Genomic DNA, 17997 nt, shown 5'->3' with positions numbered 1-17997 from the left:
CAGGAAGCTAACCTGGAGTGTTTTTATTTTTCACTGATTATGAGTTATTACGGTGCTCTGTCCAATCTCCCTTCTCTACAGGGTGGGAAGAAGATGAACAGATTTTGTTCACCTTTAGTTACTCTAGTTTATAATTCCAATCTCATATCAGCTCCAAGCCCACCACACAAGCCCAGCACTATGATCAGCTCAATGGTATCTCCGCACCCCCCCACCCCCCCGCCTTTTTCAAGACTGGGGACTGGGAGGGTCAACAAGGAAGAAAGGCAAATGTCTCTTAGCTGCTCACATTGTGGATAAGAGGGCAGTATTTGCCCTTCCTCATCCCCAGCTCTGGCTTTCCACAGTGGCCTGCTGCAAGGTCGGGGGCACTGAGGGTAGCACAGACTGCATGGACCTTTCAAAGGAGGTCACCATCATCTTCACTACCTCCACCATAATTTGGCCTCGGGTCAAGCAACAGGGAGGGAACCCGCCTCGCCCATCAACAGAAAATTGGATTAAAGGTTTACTGAACATGGCCCCGCCCATCAGAACAAGACCTAGTTTTCCCCTAGGTCAGTCTCTCCCATCAGGAAGCTTCTGTAAGCTTCTTATCCTTCTCCATCAGAGGGCAGACAGAATGAAAACCACAATCACAGAAAACTAACCAAACTGATCACATGGACCACAGCCTTGTCTAACTCAGTGAAACTATGAGCCATGCCATGTAGGGCCACCCAAGATGGACGGGTCATGGTGGAGAGTTCTGACAAAATGTGCTCCACTGGAGAAGGGAATGGCAAACTACTTCAGTATCCTTGCCTTGAGAACCCCATGAACAGTATGAAAAGGACCACAGTAAGAGACAGCCAGAATCCTCTGTGGTCAAATGGGAGTAAGGGTGTACAATGAGAGTCACACTGGTCCTCTGCGGTCAGATCTTGAGAGATCCAGAGAGAGAAAGAGCATCAGACAAGATCAGACTCTGAAAATGGGCACAGCCACCAACCGGGATCTTCACAAGTCTGAGGTTGGAAAGCGCTGCTGGCAACGTGGCTCATTCAGCCGAACCCTTACAGCTGCAGACAGACAGACAGACAGGGCCAAGTGCAGCCGTGATGAGTCTAGGAAGTCTTGAGGGCAGCTCAGAACACTGACAGCTCATCACCTGCTGAGCTGCCCCCCTGCAAACTCCAAGCCTTGTGGAAGCCAGGACGGATCCCAGGGTGAGCCTTGAAGGATTCTAAAGGTTTGTCTGCTTCAAAGCAGCCCTACCACTCCTTCTGTGGTCAAAGTTTCGCCACTCAGTGTGTTACGAGAGAGATATCACAATATGCTGATCTCATCGAACACTGAACTGCAAATCTACATTGCTTGAAATACATCCGTTAGGCTCCTCACTCCTCTATGTAAAGTCCTCACTCTTCAGCTTGGTAAAAGACACCCAACGATCCGCATGCTCTCCAGCTGTCTCTCTCCCCACTCCCCACCTCAAACCCCTAATGCTCTATCCACACATGACTATACTCAACATCAAGAGCCCTCTGTGTCGTCCTGGCATTTCCTGTTCCCTCTGCCAGAAGTGCACGTCCCTACCCTGAAGACTCAAAAGCATCTCTCTCGAGATTCAGCCTAACTCATCTTCGTCAACCTTTCCCTAAGCACCCTCCAGGCAAGAATAACCACTCTCTTTTGGTTACCCTGATGCCCATACAGACTTCTATTATACCATGTAGAATACTCTTAACACTGGGTTTATTTACTATGTCTGTACCCCTGCCCTCCCCTCCACCACAAGGCTAAAAGTCCTAAGGGCTTGGGCTGCATGGGATCTTTGTGTCTGGCCCAGAGTAGCTGATTAATAAATGTTTGTAGGAGAGTGAAAAAGCTGGTTTAAAACTCAACATTTAAAAAACTAAGATTACAGCATCCGGTGCCATCATTTCATGGCAAATAGATGGGGAAACAATGGAAACAGTACAGACTTTATTTTCCTAGGCTCCAAAATCACTGCAGACAGTGATTGCAGGCATGAAATAAAAACATGCTTGCTCCTTGGAAGAAAAGCTATGACAAACCTAGATAGCATACTAAAAAGTAGAGACATAATTTTGCTGATAAAGGTCAGGACAGTCAAAGTTATGGTTTTTCCAGTAGTCACGTACGGATGTAAGAGTTGAACCATAAAGAAGGCTGAGCACCGAAGAATTGATGCTTTTGAACTGTGGTGTTGAAGAAGACTCTTGAGAGTCCCTTGGACTGCAAGGAGATCCAACCAGTCCGTCCTAAAGGAAATCAGTTCTGAATATTTATTGGAAGGACTGATGTTGAAGCTGAAGCTTCAATACTCTGGCCACCTGATGCGAGGAGCTGACTCCTTGGAAAAGACCCTGATGCTGGGAAAGATTGAAGGCAGGAGGAGAAGGGGACGAGAGAGGATGAGGTGGTTGGATGGCATCACCGACTCAATGGACATGAGCTTGAACAAACTCTGAGAGATAGTGAAGGACAGGGAGGCCTGGTGTGCTGCAGTCCATGGGGTCGCAAAGAGTCGGACACGACTGAGCGACTAAACAACAGCAGGGTGGGTGCCCTGGTGGGTGGATAAGGACCAGTGTGCATCTGGGCTCTGGTAACATGGGGATGAAAGCCCCTTCCCTGATCTCAAGAAGCTCACTGTAGATGACAGAAAAGGAGTAAAAAAAAAAAGAACAATGAAGTGGCATGAGTCAGGGTATGGGAAGTTGTGTGAACTCAGCCGAAAGGCACTCAACCCAGTGGGGAAAAGACAGCTGTGTTCAGGGGTCTTCCCAGAGGGCTCTACACATGATCTGGATAGTGCTGGACCAGAGAAGTCGGCCACGCAGAAAGAAAGACAGGTCAGGGTCACTCTGGACCGAGAGAGGAGCAAGTTCAAAGCAATGAAAGTGCGAGCAGTGGAAGCGTGGCAACGGCTCAGATCCGGCTTCGCTGTTAGAGTTTGGTGACTCTGCAAAACCAAAAGCAGGGGGCAGGTGAGGAAGCCATGGTCAAGACGCCTCCCAGGTTTCTGCCCTGCAGGCAGATGACGGTACCCCGGGAGGATGAGCAGGTATTTGGAAGAGGGAAGGGTGGCTTCCATCTTGGTCACACTGAAGCTGAGATGCTGAGGAACCCCAGGTGGGTCTTCTCGGCAGGCAATGAACGATCCATTCCTGAGGATCAGGAAAGAGTTCCCAATGAGAAAAGTAAACGTGGAACTTGTCAACAAAAAGGTGATAGCTGGAGCCATGCATGCAGATGAAATCTTCCACAGAGGGTGTACACAGAGTGAAAAGCAGGGCAAGCCCCAGGATATACCGCACATGTAGGCAAAATTCCTGAGGCAGAAGCTGAGACAGAATACCCAGGGATACAGGAAGAAAAGAGAGATCAAGTTGCATGTGATATTAGGAAGAAGGGAGCTGGCGGGGAAGGGAGACAGGCGTGACAGGGAGTGATCTACAGAGTCAAATCCTGCAAAGTGGCAAGTAAGCAAAAGAGCCTGAGAAACGCTCATTTGTGGGCCAAACTGTCCCCACCCTTGTCAGCCTGCGGTACAAATGAGATCACATTAATAGTAGCAGCCCGTATTTCATATTTCACATGTATCACTAGCTCACTGCCAACTATCTGCAGAGCAGCATCTCCACTCCCTTGAAAGAAGTCCAAGCTTCGCAGCGTTTCTGGGAGTGCCTAGGTATGTCGCGCACAAGCCCACCGAGAGTCCTCGTGTCTGTTCCCCACACACCCCATCTTGATGTCCACGGCACTTGGGGATGGCAGCTCTCGTGGTGGCTCCCTGCCCTGAACTGTTCCCAAGATCCATGGATTCCATCTCCCCATGTGCCAAAGCTACAAACTCTCATGACAAGGCAATAGAGTATGCTATGCTCTGAATTCCTCCCTGAGGCGAAGCCACAGCACTGTCTGCCAAGTGGAGAAGCCCCTTCTGTGCCATCTGTGTTCCACGTCTCATGAAAAGGCCTTTTCCATCTGTGTCCTGTGGCTCTCCGTCCTGGGCCTGAGCTCTAGAGCAGACAACACAGGCCCACCACCACCTCCCTGCACCCTGATTTCTGCCCCAGGGACCCAACACCCCCAGGAACCCTACACAAACAGATCCTTTGGGAGTTTCACTCCACCAGTTTACCAAAAAACTCGACACCCACACTTCTGGGATGGTCCCAGGCAGGACACCTGGCTACAAGGTGATTTAGCAACTTGGCGGTCAGGATCGATGTTGGCCAAAGGCGTTTCAGCAGAACAGTTGATAAGGAGGTCAGATTGCATCGAGGAGAGGAGAGGGTGGCAGGTGGGTGAAGTCCAGATGGCAAACATAACAGCAAGTACTACAATAGCTGGCTGTTAGGGGAGAGGGCTGGAAGGTTTAAAGAGACAGAAGGTGGTGGTTTGAAACAAGGGAGCAACTTGCCCAGAGTCACAGGCTGAGGAGACGGAGCCAGCAGGACAGAGAGAGGTGACCCCAGACGCGCAGAGGAGAGCGGGTCTGAGGGAAACACGGGGTGCTGAGGAGAAGGAGCCAGCAGGACAGACAGAGGTGACCCCAGACGTGGAGAGGAGAGCGGGTCTGAGGGAAACATGGGGTGCAAGGTGAGCTGAGGACCCTCGGGCAGGTGAGCCCTGAGGAGACCCTGGGCTTCAGCCAGGGGCCTGGCCGCAGGAGTCCAAGTGAAAAGAAGGAGATGGAGGCAGATGACAAGGACTCTGCTGGGAGCTTACTCCAGAGAGAACGAAGCTGTGGGCTGGGAAGTCCCAAGCCTGACGAGAACCAGTCGCCTCAGCCCGCATGCCTGTAGCACATTCTTTCCAGTGACAGAGACGTCACTTAGAGTCCCTCTCTGTGACTCAGAGTCTGGGTTTCTGTTTGGCCACGTAATTTTAGGAATAATGAGAGCTGCTTCCAGGAGTCAGTTTTCTTTCCTTCTCTCAGTCACGCTACGTGACAATCACTGAGTGTACAGGTCTGACCTGCAGCCCGAGTTTCCGTGTAAAACTTCATGGGGGAAAAGGAGAGTCCACTTCTAGAGGAGGTGGTTGTCCCTGTTTTGTTTATTTAACTTACCGCACACAGAGGGGTCAGGACTGGCCCTAGAACAAAGGGCATTACTCACCCCACTCAGGAGCGTGGGCCCCACAGGACAGAGCAGCAGGTCCTCAGGTGAATGTGAAACAAGGGAGTTATTACACCACTCAGAATCGCAGTGACAACAGCTGGCATCTGGTCCCATCACTTCATGGCAAGTAGATGGGGAAACAATGGAAACAGTGACAGACTTTACTTTTGGGGGCTTCAAAATCACTGCAGATGGTGATTGCAGCCATGAAATTAAAAGACACTTCCTCCTTGGCAGAAAAGTTATGACCAACTTAGACAGCATATTAAAAAGCAGAGACATTACTTTGCCAACAAAGGTCCGTCTAGTCAAGGCTATGGTTTTTCCAGTACTCATGTATGGATGTGAGAGTTGGACTCTAAAGAAGCTGAGCACCAAAGAATGGATGCTTTTGAACTGTGGTGTTGGAGAAGAGTCTTGAGAGTCCCTTGGACTGCAAGGAGATCCAACCAGTCCATCCTAAAGGAAATCAGTCCTGGGTGTTCATTGGAAGGACTGATGTTGAAGCTGAAGCTTCAGTACTTTGGCCACCTGATGCGAAGAGCTGACTCATTGGAAAAGACCCTGATGCTGGGAAAGATTGAAGGCAGGAGGAGAAGGGGACGACAGAGGATGAGATGGTTGGATGGCATCACTGACTTGATGGACATGAGTTTGAGTAAACTCCGGGACTTGGTGATGGACAGGGAGGCCTGGCGTGCTGCAGTCCATGTGGTCACAAAGAGTCGGACATGACTGAGCGACTGAACTGAACACCACTCAGACTCACAAACAGTGACAACAAAGGGATCAAACAGAGAAAAAGACCCTCACTGGATCTGCAGTTTGAAATTAGGGTTTGTGCTAGAATTCACTTCCACGCCAAACTGCTGTTCGAGGATCACAAACTCAAAAGCTTATGGATGAAGAGCGTGAGCCAGCCAGGAGCCAGCTTCTGCCCCCTCCAAGGACAACCTCGCCCCAGCTCCAGCTGCTGCCTCTCTTGAAGGTGACCTGACTTTTCAGGGAGAGGCCGCAGGGCCAGATTCTTCTGTGCAATCTCCAGATGTTTGAAGCTGGGGGAGCAATTCCATCAAACAGTGCCAACAAACAGGGCAGGCAAGACTAGATGCAAAGTCATAATCTGATTTTCACTTCTAAATAGATTTCAGTGTATTCTGCTTCTTGAATAATGCTGTTTGTGTGTATTTTTAGAAACTGTGTCTCTGAGAGACAATAAGTGAAGTGAAAGTGGCTCAGTCCTGTCCGACTCTTTGTGACCCCATAGAGTATGCAGGCCATAGAATTCTCCAGGGCAGAATACTAGAGTGGGTAGCCTTTCCCTTCACTTTTCCCTTCTCCAGGGTATCTGGACCAACCCAGGGATAGAACCCAGGTCTCCCACATTGCAAGCGGTTTCTTTACCGACTGAGCTACAGGGAAGCCCTGAGAGACAATAAGAACTGACTCTAAGAGGTGCCTGCCTGCCTGCCTGCTCAGGCTCCCTCCCTGGAGCTGGTCTGCACGCTTCAAACTCTCCAGAGAGTGAGCTGGCTCTGTTTTCTTCTCCAGAGTGGCGCCCCTGAAAGAGCTGGGGACAATGACACCCCGCGATGTAGCAGTTCATGCTCCAAAGCTCTAGCTGGTGCATTGCTCCAAACTGAAATGACTTTCAGGGCTGGCCCTTTAAATATCGAGCACGCCGTGGGGGCAAACTCCTCCTCCAGGGAGGTTCCTTTAAAAGAGAGCCAGCTGGTCGGCCACGGCTTTTACTCCCGAGCTCTACCTGCAGTTAAGGTGTCCCTCCCGGAGGGAGGCAGCATGGCTCAAGCTTTCGTCGACAGCAAGATCCAGCCTGGGAAGGTGGTCGTGTTCATCAAGCCCACCTGCCCCTACTGCAGAAAGACTCAGGAGCTTCTCAGCCAACTGCCCTTCAAACAAGGGCTTTTGGAATTTGTTGATATCACAGCCGCCGGTGACACCAGTGAGATTCAGGATTACTTGCAGCAGCTCACCGGAGCCAGAACGGTAAGCCTGGGCTCTCCTGCTCAAAGGCTGGGGGGACCGGGGGCGGGGGGAGGGGAAGGCTCCCAGATGCCTTTGTCTGTGACTGGGGTGGCCCGTGCCTTCCTCGGGGACACCACTAGGGCTCCGTCGCTCTGAGCGGGTGTGGGGGAGGGCGCCTGAGACAAGAACCGCTTCCTTGAATGGGCAGCGGACCTCGGCCCACGGGACGGGACACGGGCGCGCAGCTGACCCGTGCTGGGCGTCAGGGCGGGCGGGCCGGCCGGCAGCTGTGTCCTGGAATCGCCGCCGCCGAGGATCTCTCTGCAGTCTTTGTTTTCAGCACGGACAGCCTGAGCGTGCAGGGCTGGGCGGTGGAAGGACGGGTGGAGGGGCCACGGGTGAGCCCTCCGTGTCTGCTGTTGTGCAAGAACCCACAGCACTCTTTCCTCCGGGTTCACAGGGCCCAGTGGCATTTGCTGTGCTTCAGTCTTTTCCTCTGGGCTCTCTTCAACCTTAAATTTGCTCCTTCTTCCGTATCTTATCTCATTCCTCCCACTGGGGGAAAAAAAAACCTAATGGCTCCTTGTGGCTCCTTGACCTAAATGACGGGATATTTCCAGGCCTGTCGAGTTATGGAGGTCAGAGGCCAGAGTTCCGGACAGGCTCTCACAGTGGCTTGCTGTGTGATCCTGGCAAGTCACCCCACCTGTGACCCTCAGGATACCCCTTGGCTGCAACACCAGACCAGAGGAGGTGACCTCCACAGCCCTTTTGCTTTGAGTAGACAGCGGGGACCCCTAACGCCCTCTCTCCTCTGTGTGAAAGGACTTCCTCTTTCTTAGCGCCCAGGGCTTCTGGTGCAATGGCCAGCCAGCCAGGCCACCAGATCAGCGCAGGTGCTGGGGTGGGAGCGTGGGGGCAGATCATGTCCCACCAGCTCCCTTTCGGGATGCACATTCTAGGATACAGTGTTTGCAGACACACATGTCCTAGTTGAGGTTTAGTTTGAATTTGATGGTGTTTTTTCCTGGGTTCTCAAGGGGAAGCCTGGGAGGTCATTTATCCCCACTGCTCCAATCAGAAATCAGCATTCTGGTACAGAGGGAGGCAAAACCCTACTGCTTCCAGGGCCCCCACTGGGAGCTGAGGACCCTTGGTCTTAGGGAGATCCTACAGCAGAGAACGAGAGGGCCTCTTGTTGCCTGGCTGGACCACCAGCTACACAGGCTGCCTGGGTCCTAAGCGGGAAAGGGCAGTGTGGGCACAGCTTTGGCCCCCGCTGTGAGGGACCCCGTGGGGCCGGCAGTTCCCAAGTGCTGCTGCACATTAGAATCACCTGTGGTGGTGGTTCAGTTGCTAAGTCGTGTCAGACTGCTGCGACCCCATGGACTGTAGCCCGCCAGGCTCCTCTGTCCATGGGATTCTCCAGGCCAGAATACTGGAGTGGGTTGCCATTCCCTTCTCCAGGGGATCTTCCTGTCCCAGGGATCAAACCCAGGTCTCCTGCATTGCAGGCAGATTCTTTACCAACTGTGTGTGCTACAAGGGAAGTCAGAATCACCTGGGGAACTTAAAAAAAAACAAAACTCCCAATGCCCCAGTCAGACCCCATGCCAATTAAATCCCACAGGAGAGGGGGCAGACAGGCATCAGTAGTTTTAAAGATCCCTAGGACATGAATACAAACGTGGAGCTGTAAGAGGAGTAAGTGCTGGGGGTGAAATGTAGGCTTGCAGTTTGCTATGATTACAACTTAAGTGTTCTCACCACACACACGTGCAAATAGTAGCTGTGAGGTGATGGCTATGTAAATTAACTTGACTGCAATAATCTTTTCAGTGTATCTGTGTATCAGACCCTGCCATTGTACACCTTAAATACACACAGATTTGTCAGTTACACCTCAAAATATCTGGAAGTCAAAATAGAATGTATCTCCCATCGAAAAACCAAAAAGGTAACTCCAATTTGCAACAAGGTTTGGGAGCCACACCTTTCAACCAGCAGCGCCTATCCTCTAGCAGGAAAAACAAACCTCTTCACACAACCATTCAACAACTTTTTTTTCACCCCCAATGCATTGTAAAGCTAACACTTTTTCTTCTAGTGATCTTTCAAAGTTTGTTTTTGAATTTTTCAAGATACCTTTCAAAGGTTCTCAAGTCCTGACATTCCTCCAAGGGGAGAACAAATCTTTTAAAGACATATAACTTCACCATCCTTACCAGTGAAGGCTTTCTATTCAGAGACTGGAAACCTTAAGAAGGGTCGCTATCTTGCTGTGCCTGAGGTGCTCTGCAAACAACAGCAGCCCAGGGGGACTTGATTGATGGCAGAAACACAGGACTTCAATCAGGCCACCAACTTGGAGACACTGATTTTGGTTTCACTGCAGCCACAGTTCCCAGATCAGTGCTTTCACTTATTCTTCCCAAAATACGTTCTTTCTTTATATAAATCCAAGTTTCCTGACCTCTGCCATTTTCCTTCTCTCTGAAGGATGCCTTTGAACATTCCTCACAAGGCAGAACTTTGGGCAACAAATTTGCTTCATTTTTGTGTGCGAACGTTTTTCACCTTTGCTTTTGAAGGATACTTTTGCTGAATACAACAAATATTTTTAAGCACCTACTGTTCTAGGCACTTTTCTGAACACTGGAAATACTGCCATGAACAGAGCAAACAAAAAATGTAAGTTCCTGCCTTTGTGGAACTTACATTCTAGTAAATGCCATAGATAAAGGAGTATGTTAGAAGGTGGTAAGTGATGCATGGTATGGAGAAGCCAGGTAGGAAACGGAGGTAGGCAGTAGGGAGCAAGGTACAGTTTTAAATGGAGCCCGCAGGGTCTCACTGGTTTTGCAGAGGTCTCTAAAGGGACTGAGGGAGCAAGGCATGCAGAAGTGCAGGTGTAGGACATTCCAGGCAGTGGGAACAGCAAGTGCTAAGGTCCTGGGGTAGAAGTCTGCCTGGCAAGGAGGCCTGAGTGGGTGGAACATTGTGAGTTAGGAGCGGGTGTGTTCTGAGATCATGAGGAATAGGTAGGCAGGGCCTTTCAAGCCATCACACACGGACCAGGCATGTAGATGAGATGCCGCTGAAGGGTTTGGAGCAGAGGAGCAATCCTGCCTGACTTGATTTTGAAAGGGTCAGTCCAGTGGCTGCGGGGAGAGAGGCTGTGGGAAGGCCAGGATGAGGACCGAAGCTAGGGACCTCTGGGGGTTACAGCACCAGTTCCGGTGAGAAAGGAACCATACCCGGGAGCAGCCCAGGAGGTGCAGAGGGCTGGCAATCAGCTGAGTAGCAGCCTCTGAACAACACGGTGGCACTAGTGGTCAAGAACCCGCCTGCAAATGCAGGACACGTAAGAGGCGCGAGTTCGAGCCCTGGGTCAGGAAGGTCCCCTAGAGAAGGAAATGGCAACCCACTCCAGCACTCTTGCCTGGAGAATCCCATGGACAGCGGAGCCTGGCGGGCTACAGTCCACGGGGTCGCACAGAGTCAGACACGACTGAAGCGACTTAGTAGAGAGAACAGAAGATGCCACGTCAGCTGAGGCTGGGGCTGGAGAAAACTCCCGGAGGAGGAGGGCCCCAGAACTCCCAAGCTTACTTTTCTGGTGGCAGTCCCCTACTTCTTTAATGTAACAGACTCAAGTTCCTCCGCAGAAGGGGGTGGGCCAGGAGGGGAGGGCACAGAGCACGAGCCTTCTCTTCCTTCTCAGCTGCATCAACAGCTTCCTGTTTTGTCACCACAGCCGCCCACACTGTCTAGTGGAGCCTGCAAGTTCAGCTTCCTTTGAGGGAGCTGGTAACCGACGGGCTTTCAGTTCAGTTCAGTCACTCAGTCATGTCCGACTCTTTGTGACCCCATGGACTGCAGCACGCCAGGCCTCCTTGTCCATCACCAACTCCCGGAGTTTACTCAAACTCATGTCCATTGAGTTGTTGATGCCATCCAACCATATCACCCTCTGTCATCCCCTTCTCCTCCCGCCTTCAATCTTTCCAGCATCAGGGTCTTTTAAAATGAGTCAGTTTTTCACATCAGGTGGCCAAAGTATTGGAGTTTCAGCTTCAACATCAGTCCTTCCAATGAATATTCAGGACTGATTTCCTTTAGGATGGACTGGTTGGATCTCCTTGCAGTCCAAGGGACTCTCAAGAGTCTTCTCCAACACCACAGTTTAAAAGCGTTCTTTATAGTCAAACTCTCACATCCATACATGACCATTGGAAAAACCATAGCCTTGACTAGACGGACCTTTGTTGGACCTTTCATCGGCTTTGCTGTGGTCTTCACTGTTCCCCAGCCCAGAGGAGGGGGTGTAAGGGCAATGGGGCCTCCAGCTCTCAGCTCTCACACGCAGCTTGTGTGCCAGGTGGCAGGCAGAGAACTCCGCCCTGGGGACAGCCCAGGTGATCTGATCTGATCTGATGTTTCAGGGCCTGCCTTTGCAGCTGTGGGTTTCCAAAGCCTCAGTTAGTTACCCCAGGAGGAAGGAACCACTCTGTGCCAACCTGTGGTTTGCAAACATGCTCCTTGAGAGTCACCTGGGAACTTGTCAGAATGCACATTCTTGAGCCCCTGCCCAGATCTCCTGTATCATAAATGTGGGGTGGGGAAGAGTAAGAATTCTATGTTTTAACAAGCCCACCACGGTTCTGATGCATGGTTCAGGTCTGAGAACTGCTGTCTAAGGGGAGGACTCTTTCCTCCTCAGGGGCTTCTCTCCAAATAACATAACCCAGACCCCCTGGTCTAAGGTGGAGATGGGGCAACCAACAGGAGTGACAATCACTCAGTTCTTTTTGAAAGTAATAGAAGTTCAAGAATGAACACATCCCTTCCATGGCACTTCCCTGGCAGTCCAATGGTTGGGACTTTGCCTTTCAATGCAGGGGGTGTGGGTCCGATGCCTGGTAGAGTAGCTAAGATCTCAGGTGCCTAGATCCCACATGCTTCCTCTCCAAAAAACCAAAACATAAAACAGAAGCAATATTGTAACAAACTCAAAAAAGACTTTAAAGACGGTTCACATTAAAAAAAAAAAAAGCCCTTAAAAAAATTAAAAAAAGAATGAAAGCTTCCTTATTTGAAGCTCAGATGAGTTTTACTACTCTAGGCAATGCTTTCCACAGAAGGAGCCCTGTGTTATAATTATATTAGAATTCCATTAGGATTCTTTACCATTGCAACTGACCACAGCCAACTGTTCCTGGGGAGACAGAAGCCAAAAGGCCCCCAACAATCTGGAAGAGCTATATTTTCTCTAAAATAATGGCCAGGATCCAGGGGGAAAACTTTAGGTTTCTGAGCTCATCTTTCTGCAAATTCTTTCAGCTGGTTAAGATTTAAAAAAAAAAAAAAAAAGTGTGGCCTTGATGGTGCTTCCACATGCAAAACTCCCACACAGGCGTGCGGGGCGGGGGGTGGACGGCCAGGCTTTCTCACTGGACACAGGAAGTAGCCATGGCAATGCAATGCAGGATTCTTTCAACCGGGGGCCTTAATTTGTAAAGCTTACTTCCACCCAGATCCCCTTTTTAATAGAAATATAGTAAGGACTTATCTGAAATATTTCAGCCCTTTTTTCTCAACTCTCTTCCTTAAAAAAAAAAAAAAAAAAAATCATCTGAACATGCACCCCAATGTTCATAGCAGCATTATTTACCATTTCCAAGATACGGAAGTCACCTGTGTCCATGAACAGATGAATGGATAAAGAAGACAGGGTGTGTGTATACCAGTGGAATACCACTCAGTCATAACAAAGAATGAAAGTGTGCCCTTCGCAACAATGTGGATGGACTCAGGGCATTATGCCTAGTGAAACAAGTCAGAGACAGACAAGTACTGCATGATATCACTTATATGTGGAATCTAATAAAACCACCACAAATGAGTGAATATAGCAAAAAAGAAACAAACTCACAGATACAGAGAACAAATTAGTGGTTATTAATGAGGAGAGAGATGGAGAGGCAATGCATGGGTAGGAGATTAAGAGGTCTAAACTATTATGTACAAAGTAAGCTACAGGGATATATTCTACCATATAGAGAGTATAGCCAGTATTATATAGTAACTATAAGTGGAATATAATCTATAAAAATTGTGAATCACCATATTGTATACCTGAAACTTGTACTGGACATCAACTATACCTCAATAAAAAAATGTACCTGAGTAACTGCCTTCAGAGTAAAAGCAAAAGCTCTGAAAATATTCTTAACCTCTCCTGCCCCTTCTAGTATGTTCCTAGTGTTCTGGGGGAGGACTCGCTTGCTCCTGGCCCCTCAGGGAGTCTGTACTGCGCTTGTTTCTTCACTGCCAGTCAGCCTTTCTGCAACACCCTTGGCCTGGAACTTGTCGGAGCCACAGTGAAAGGACTCCAAGAGCCCCCCTGGAATCCTGGAATGCACCTTACCTAGCAGCAGGGAGGGAGCCTGAGCTTGACTGGAGATGAATGCACTCAGCGGGAAGAGTGACTGTGTCAGTCCGACGGGCCCTGGGTGACCCACCCATGCCAGCTACAAAACCAAAGCAGATGCATGCCTTTGCTCCCAGAGCTATGGCACTTCAACAGCCTATGATGGGCCAGGCATTTCAAAGAAGGCGATTCCGACACCATCATCTCTTCCCTAGCTGGGGGCAGAGCTCCCGAGAGAGAGACGACTCTGATAAACTTTGAGCCTAAAAGTCAGGGACAGAACTGATGGAAATACTTGTCCAGCTGCATTTAACAAACTCCTTCCGGTTGCCATGGTTCAGTTTAAGGGTGCACGTGTGGTCCCAGCTGCAGAGAAACCAGAGTTCAATCAGGGTGGTCTGGCTGCAGCCAACCAAAACCCGTTCCTGGAAAGGTGTTCCTGCAGAGTGAAATTTTTAAATCACTTTGACAAGTTAGACAATCTCACACACACAGAACATTCCATTTGAAAAGCATCTTGGTTTAAAAGCCTTCTTGAGTGAATTATGTTATGCTTCTCATAAAGTTCTGACTTGAAAGAGTATACACGAGAAGGTTGTAAAGTGATTTGAAAAGCTTCAGACCATGGGGAATATTCAGAGAATGATAAAAGCGTCTAACCTAATGATGAAGTTCCCTAAAGGGAGTTCTGGTTGGTTTTCTTTCTTAGGTACCTCGCGTCTTCATCGGTCAAGAGTGCATAGGTGGATGCACTGACCTAGTAAATATGCATGAGACAGGGGAACTGTTGACACGGCTAAAGCAAATTGGAGCTCTGCAATAATTAGAGGTGAGTGACAGGTGAGACTCTGGGCCAGGACACTGAGAGATGGTGGAATTCTACTACCACGTTTTATTACAATCTAGGAAGGCACCCAAGATAGGCAAAGAGTGATTTGGGGGTGATTTGGGGAACTGTGATCTCATGTACCAGTTTCCCTTTTACAAACAGATTAAGTGCATCAATGGGAGGAAAGCTTTTCACTCAACCTTCGTTTAACAAATATTTATTTAGCATTTACTATGGGCCAGACACTGTACCAGACATTGGAAATACAGAGGTGAACAAAAGATAACATGGAACTTATATTCTAGAGAGGGAGACGGATCAAAAACAAGTTAAATAATGCCTGAAACAAGTGAATAATCTGATAGAACATGGCAGGGGGGTAGGGGGCAACCTGAGCTAACGTGGGGAGGAAAGGCCTTTTTCCGAGGGGCTGGCTGAGTCAAGACCTGATTGACAAGAAGGAGACAACCATATAATGCTAGGCAGAAGAGCTTTTCAGGCAGAAGGAATAGAAAGTAGAAAGGTCCTGAGGTGACAAGTATGGAATATTCAAGGAACCCAAAGCAAGCAAGAGCAGACTGAGTGAAGGGCAGTGAGAAGGGAAGGTATTAACAGTAGCAAATGTGGGCAGCGGCCGGAGCTCACAGGCCATGGGAAACAGCCTGAAACCGCCTAAGTGCAATGTGAAACCAAGGTAATTTTTGCTGTACCTGTGTTCACCCTGCAAAGCCAATGCAATTCAATTGGCTTCCCAAATGACTTTTTTTAAGTTTTTAAGTTTTAAGTTTTTAAGTTTTCTTAAGTTGTAACCTAAAGGAGATCTTTGACTGGATGGAAAACCACAGGGTGATGGATTCTTCAGAAAGGAATCAAGATCCCTTTGGGATCTGACAGGTTCCCCTCCCTGCAGCTCTTGTTGGAGCAAGAGGGCTTCGAACCAGGCCAATTCCACTGACTCATCTGTGGAAAGACTGTTTTTTAAGCCAAAGGAGAAACTTCAGATGTTCAAATTAAAATGTTCTTTGAAGGGTATTTATTGCCCACTAATTAATAATTAACCCCTGAGCAATGAGTACAGAATTTGCAGGGGTTACTCAGAATAGCCACAGAAGTGAAAACACAAGGTCTGAAAAGCACAACCGAATCCCTTTCAAAGCAAACAGTCAGCTTTACAAATCTTGAATTACAGTTCTACAACTTTATCCCAGCAAGTAAACAGACTGTGTCTGTCTGGGTTAGCTTTCTGGCCTCACCCTGTGCGGTGCCGAATGTCTCCTATTTGATACACTTTTTAACAGTTCAGGTTTAGATTAAGAATGAAAGAAAACGTGTGCCTTTCTGGGGAAGGTGGGAAATACCATCCCCCCACAACCTGTAGGTTGTGGTGGGTATTAGAGTCCCCCATATTTGCCAGATCTCTTTAGCTGCATTGTCCTTTAGCATATTATGCTCTTAGTATTCCACTGGCAACTTGCACTTCAAGACCATCTGTAACCGATTGTGTTTAAATAGCAAGAGTCAGTGTTCTAATAATGAAAGAGAAATGAGGGGAATTGCTGTTTCTAAGGAGATCCAAATCTTTGTATTTTTTTCTTCCTAGCAGAGCAGACCCAGGCTGATATCCCCCTTGGGGACAGGATGGCATTGCAGATAATGACAGTTCCTGGAGAATGGACCTGGGGCGACTGTACCCAGTTACAGCACCTGTTTACTTAAAATTCTAAAATATGTTAACCTCAATAAAAGGGGAGGGAAGTCAACAGCTTCTTTTGACTCAGTATTAAAAAGGGACCAACTTGCCCAAAATAACAGGTCTGAGCAGTCTGATGGATGTCTCAGGTTTCTTGTGGATTGGCCCTTTGGGTTCCCAGGGACCATGACAAGATATGCTTAGGATTCACTCATTGACCCAAAAGATGGTCCTTCTCTTTGGCACATGTTCTTACCAAGTGTTCTCTTCAAGCTGGGATGCCTCTACCTCTAACGCCAGTGTTTCTCAACCAAGTGTATCTCAGGCACCCAAGCATGAAGCTAGAGTTGGTTTTCTACTACTGCCTGAAAATTATTTTCTTGAGTCTGACTTTCTAGAATTTGTATTATGAAATCAACAGGCATTCTGAATGTGCTTTTTCAAAAGGTGTCTTCCCAGGCCACCATCTCCACCCCACCCACCCCACCCCTTCCGGCTTCGAGAGTCACTGCTGTGAACCTCTGCCCTGAACCCTGACAACTCACAGATCTCACAGGAAATGTTTGACAGTTCTCTCTGTTCTGTCTCTCAATCTGAGAGAAACCACGTAAAAAGTTAAGCACGGTTGGCCTTCGCTTTCTGCTACAGGGATCAAAGGTCTAAATGTAGGTGCGGTGATCATACGGCAACACTGTTAGGTCAGATGGTGTCCAGGGAATCCTGAACAAGTGTGTATTGTTTAGATGACACACAGAAGGAAAACAAACATTTAAATGTTACATAGAAAACCTGTATCCTCCTCCCCCAAAAAGTATGTCTGTGAAAATAGCCAAATTTGGGAAACACTGTTCTAGATGATTTTCTGTTTCTCCCCCTTTTCCCCCTCCATAAGAACTTAAGATTTCCTTATTGTGAAGGATTCTACAATTGCAATATTAAGTTAATCTCTTTCTGTAGATGCAAGTATGAATGGTTAATTTCTTCTCTATTAAAGAAGTACCCATGGATCACACAGTGATTTTTGACCAATTCTTTGTTCTCAAGACTTTAAGGAGTGTCATAAATGCAAAATAAAGCAATTTCAGGTGTTTTTTTTTTTTCACATCCGTCCCCCCTGCCATTATAAATAAAGGCACATGTTATTGTCTTTCACTGAGTATACACTGTTGGTGTGATTTTTGTAAATTTCATGATTTTCATGTTAACACGAGCCTACTGAATAATGTTTAGGATTCAATAATAGTCTTTTTCATACCACATTCCATTTTCCCATTTCTCTCCTAATACTCTTGCACCTTGGGCTTCCTCTCCCTTCCCTTAGGGACCCTAACCCCTCCCTTCAACCAGACGGCTGTGGATGACCCGGAGGTCACACACCACACTATGAATGCACCCCCCGAGGCTGTGCAGCGTGCAAAGAGCAGTGTGCAAACTCAGTCCCCGGTCACGTCCCGACCCCTTGCCTGCTCTTCCTTTCCCATCTCTGTGCCCCTGCTCATCATGTCCCTCCCGGGATTCCCTTCCTTCTCCTTTGCTTGTCTTTCAGACCCAGCCTTCAAGGCTCGGTTTACACTCTCCCCTCTAGACCTACCCTCTCACCTCACTGCCTCGTGACTTAAAAAGTCACTGCGCCCCCTTCTGTAATCCTAAAGTGCCCTGCATATGTTGCAACTCTCATCAGGCTACATTGTAATCATCCCTATTGGTCTCCCGCCAGATTCAGAAATAATCGAAGGCAAGAGCCTCTACGTAAACATCTTCATATGCCCAGGCTCTAGCACAGAGGGTCTATTTTATCAAAACAACACACGTATGTGGTTTAAAATGTCAAACAACACTAAAACACTACTCCACCCCTCCCAAGCCCCAGTCCTGCACACATTTTTCGTTTTCATAGGTATTTAAGCTATTTAGAAATATC

The 17997-nt window shown here is 48.4% G+C and overlaps 1 protein-coding gene across 2 annotated transcripts; it reads left to right on the top strand.

The window, feature by feature from the left end:
• Positions 1–6871: 6871 nt before the first annotated feature.
• Positions 6872–17233, top strand: GLRX (glutaredoxin). Of its 2 annotated transcripts, none has more exons than XM_061152047.1 (3): positions 6872–7145; positions 14267–14386; positions 15987–17233. In XM_061152047.1, exons 1-2 carry the CDS (start codon positions 6939–6941, stop codon positions 14378–14380), a joined length of 321 nt encoding a protein of 106 aa, XP_061008030.1. In that variant the 5' UTR covers positions 6872–6938; the 3' UTR covers positions 14381–14386; positions 15987–17233. The 2 variants fall into 2 exon arrangements, with proteins under 2 accessions (XP_061008030.1, XP_061008029.1); XM_061152046.1 differs by having other exon boundaries at positions 6874–7145; positions 15990–17233.
• Positions 17234–17997: the final 764 nt, after the last annotated feature.

The sequence above is a fragment of the Dama dama genome, chromosome 9, assembly GCF_033118175.1.
Source record: "Dama dama isolate Ldn47 chromosome 9, ASM3311817v1, whole genome shotgun sequence".
NCBI lineage: Eukaryota > Metazoa > Chordata > Mammalia > Artiodactyla > Cervidae > Dama > Dama dama.
This window is presented reverse-complemented; position numbering and strand designations above follow the sequence as displayed.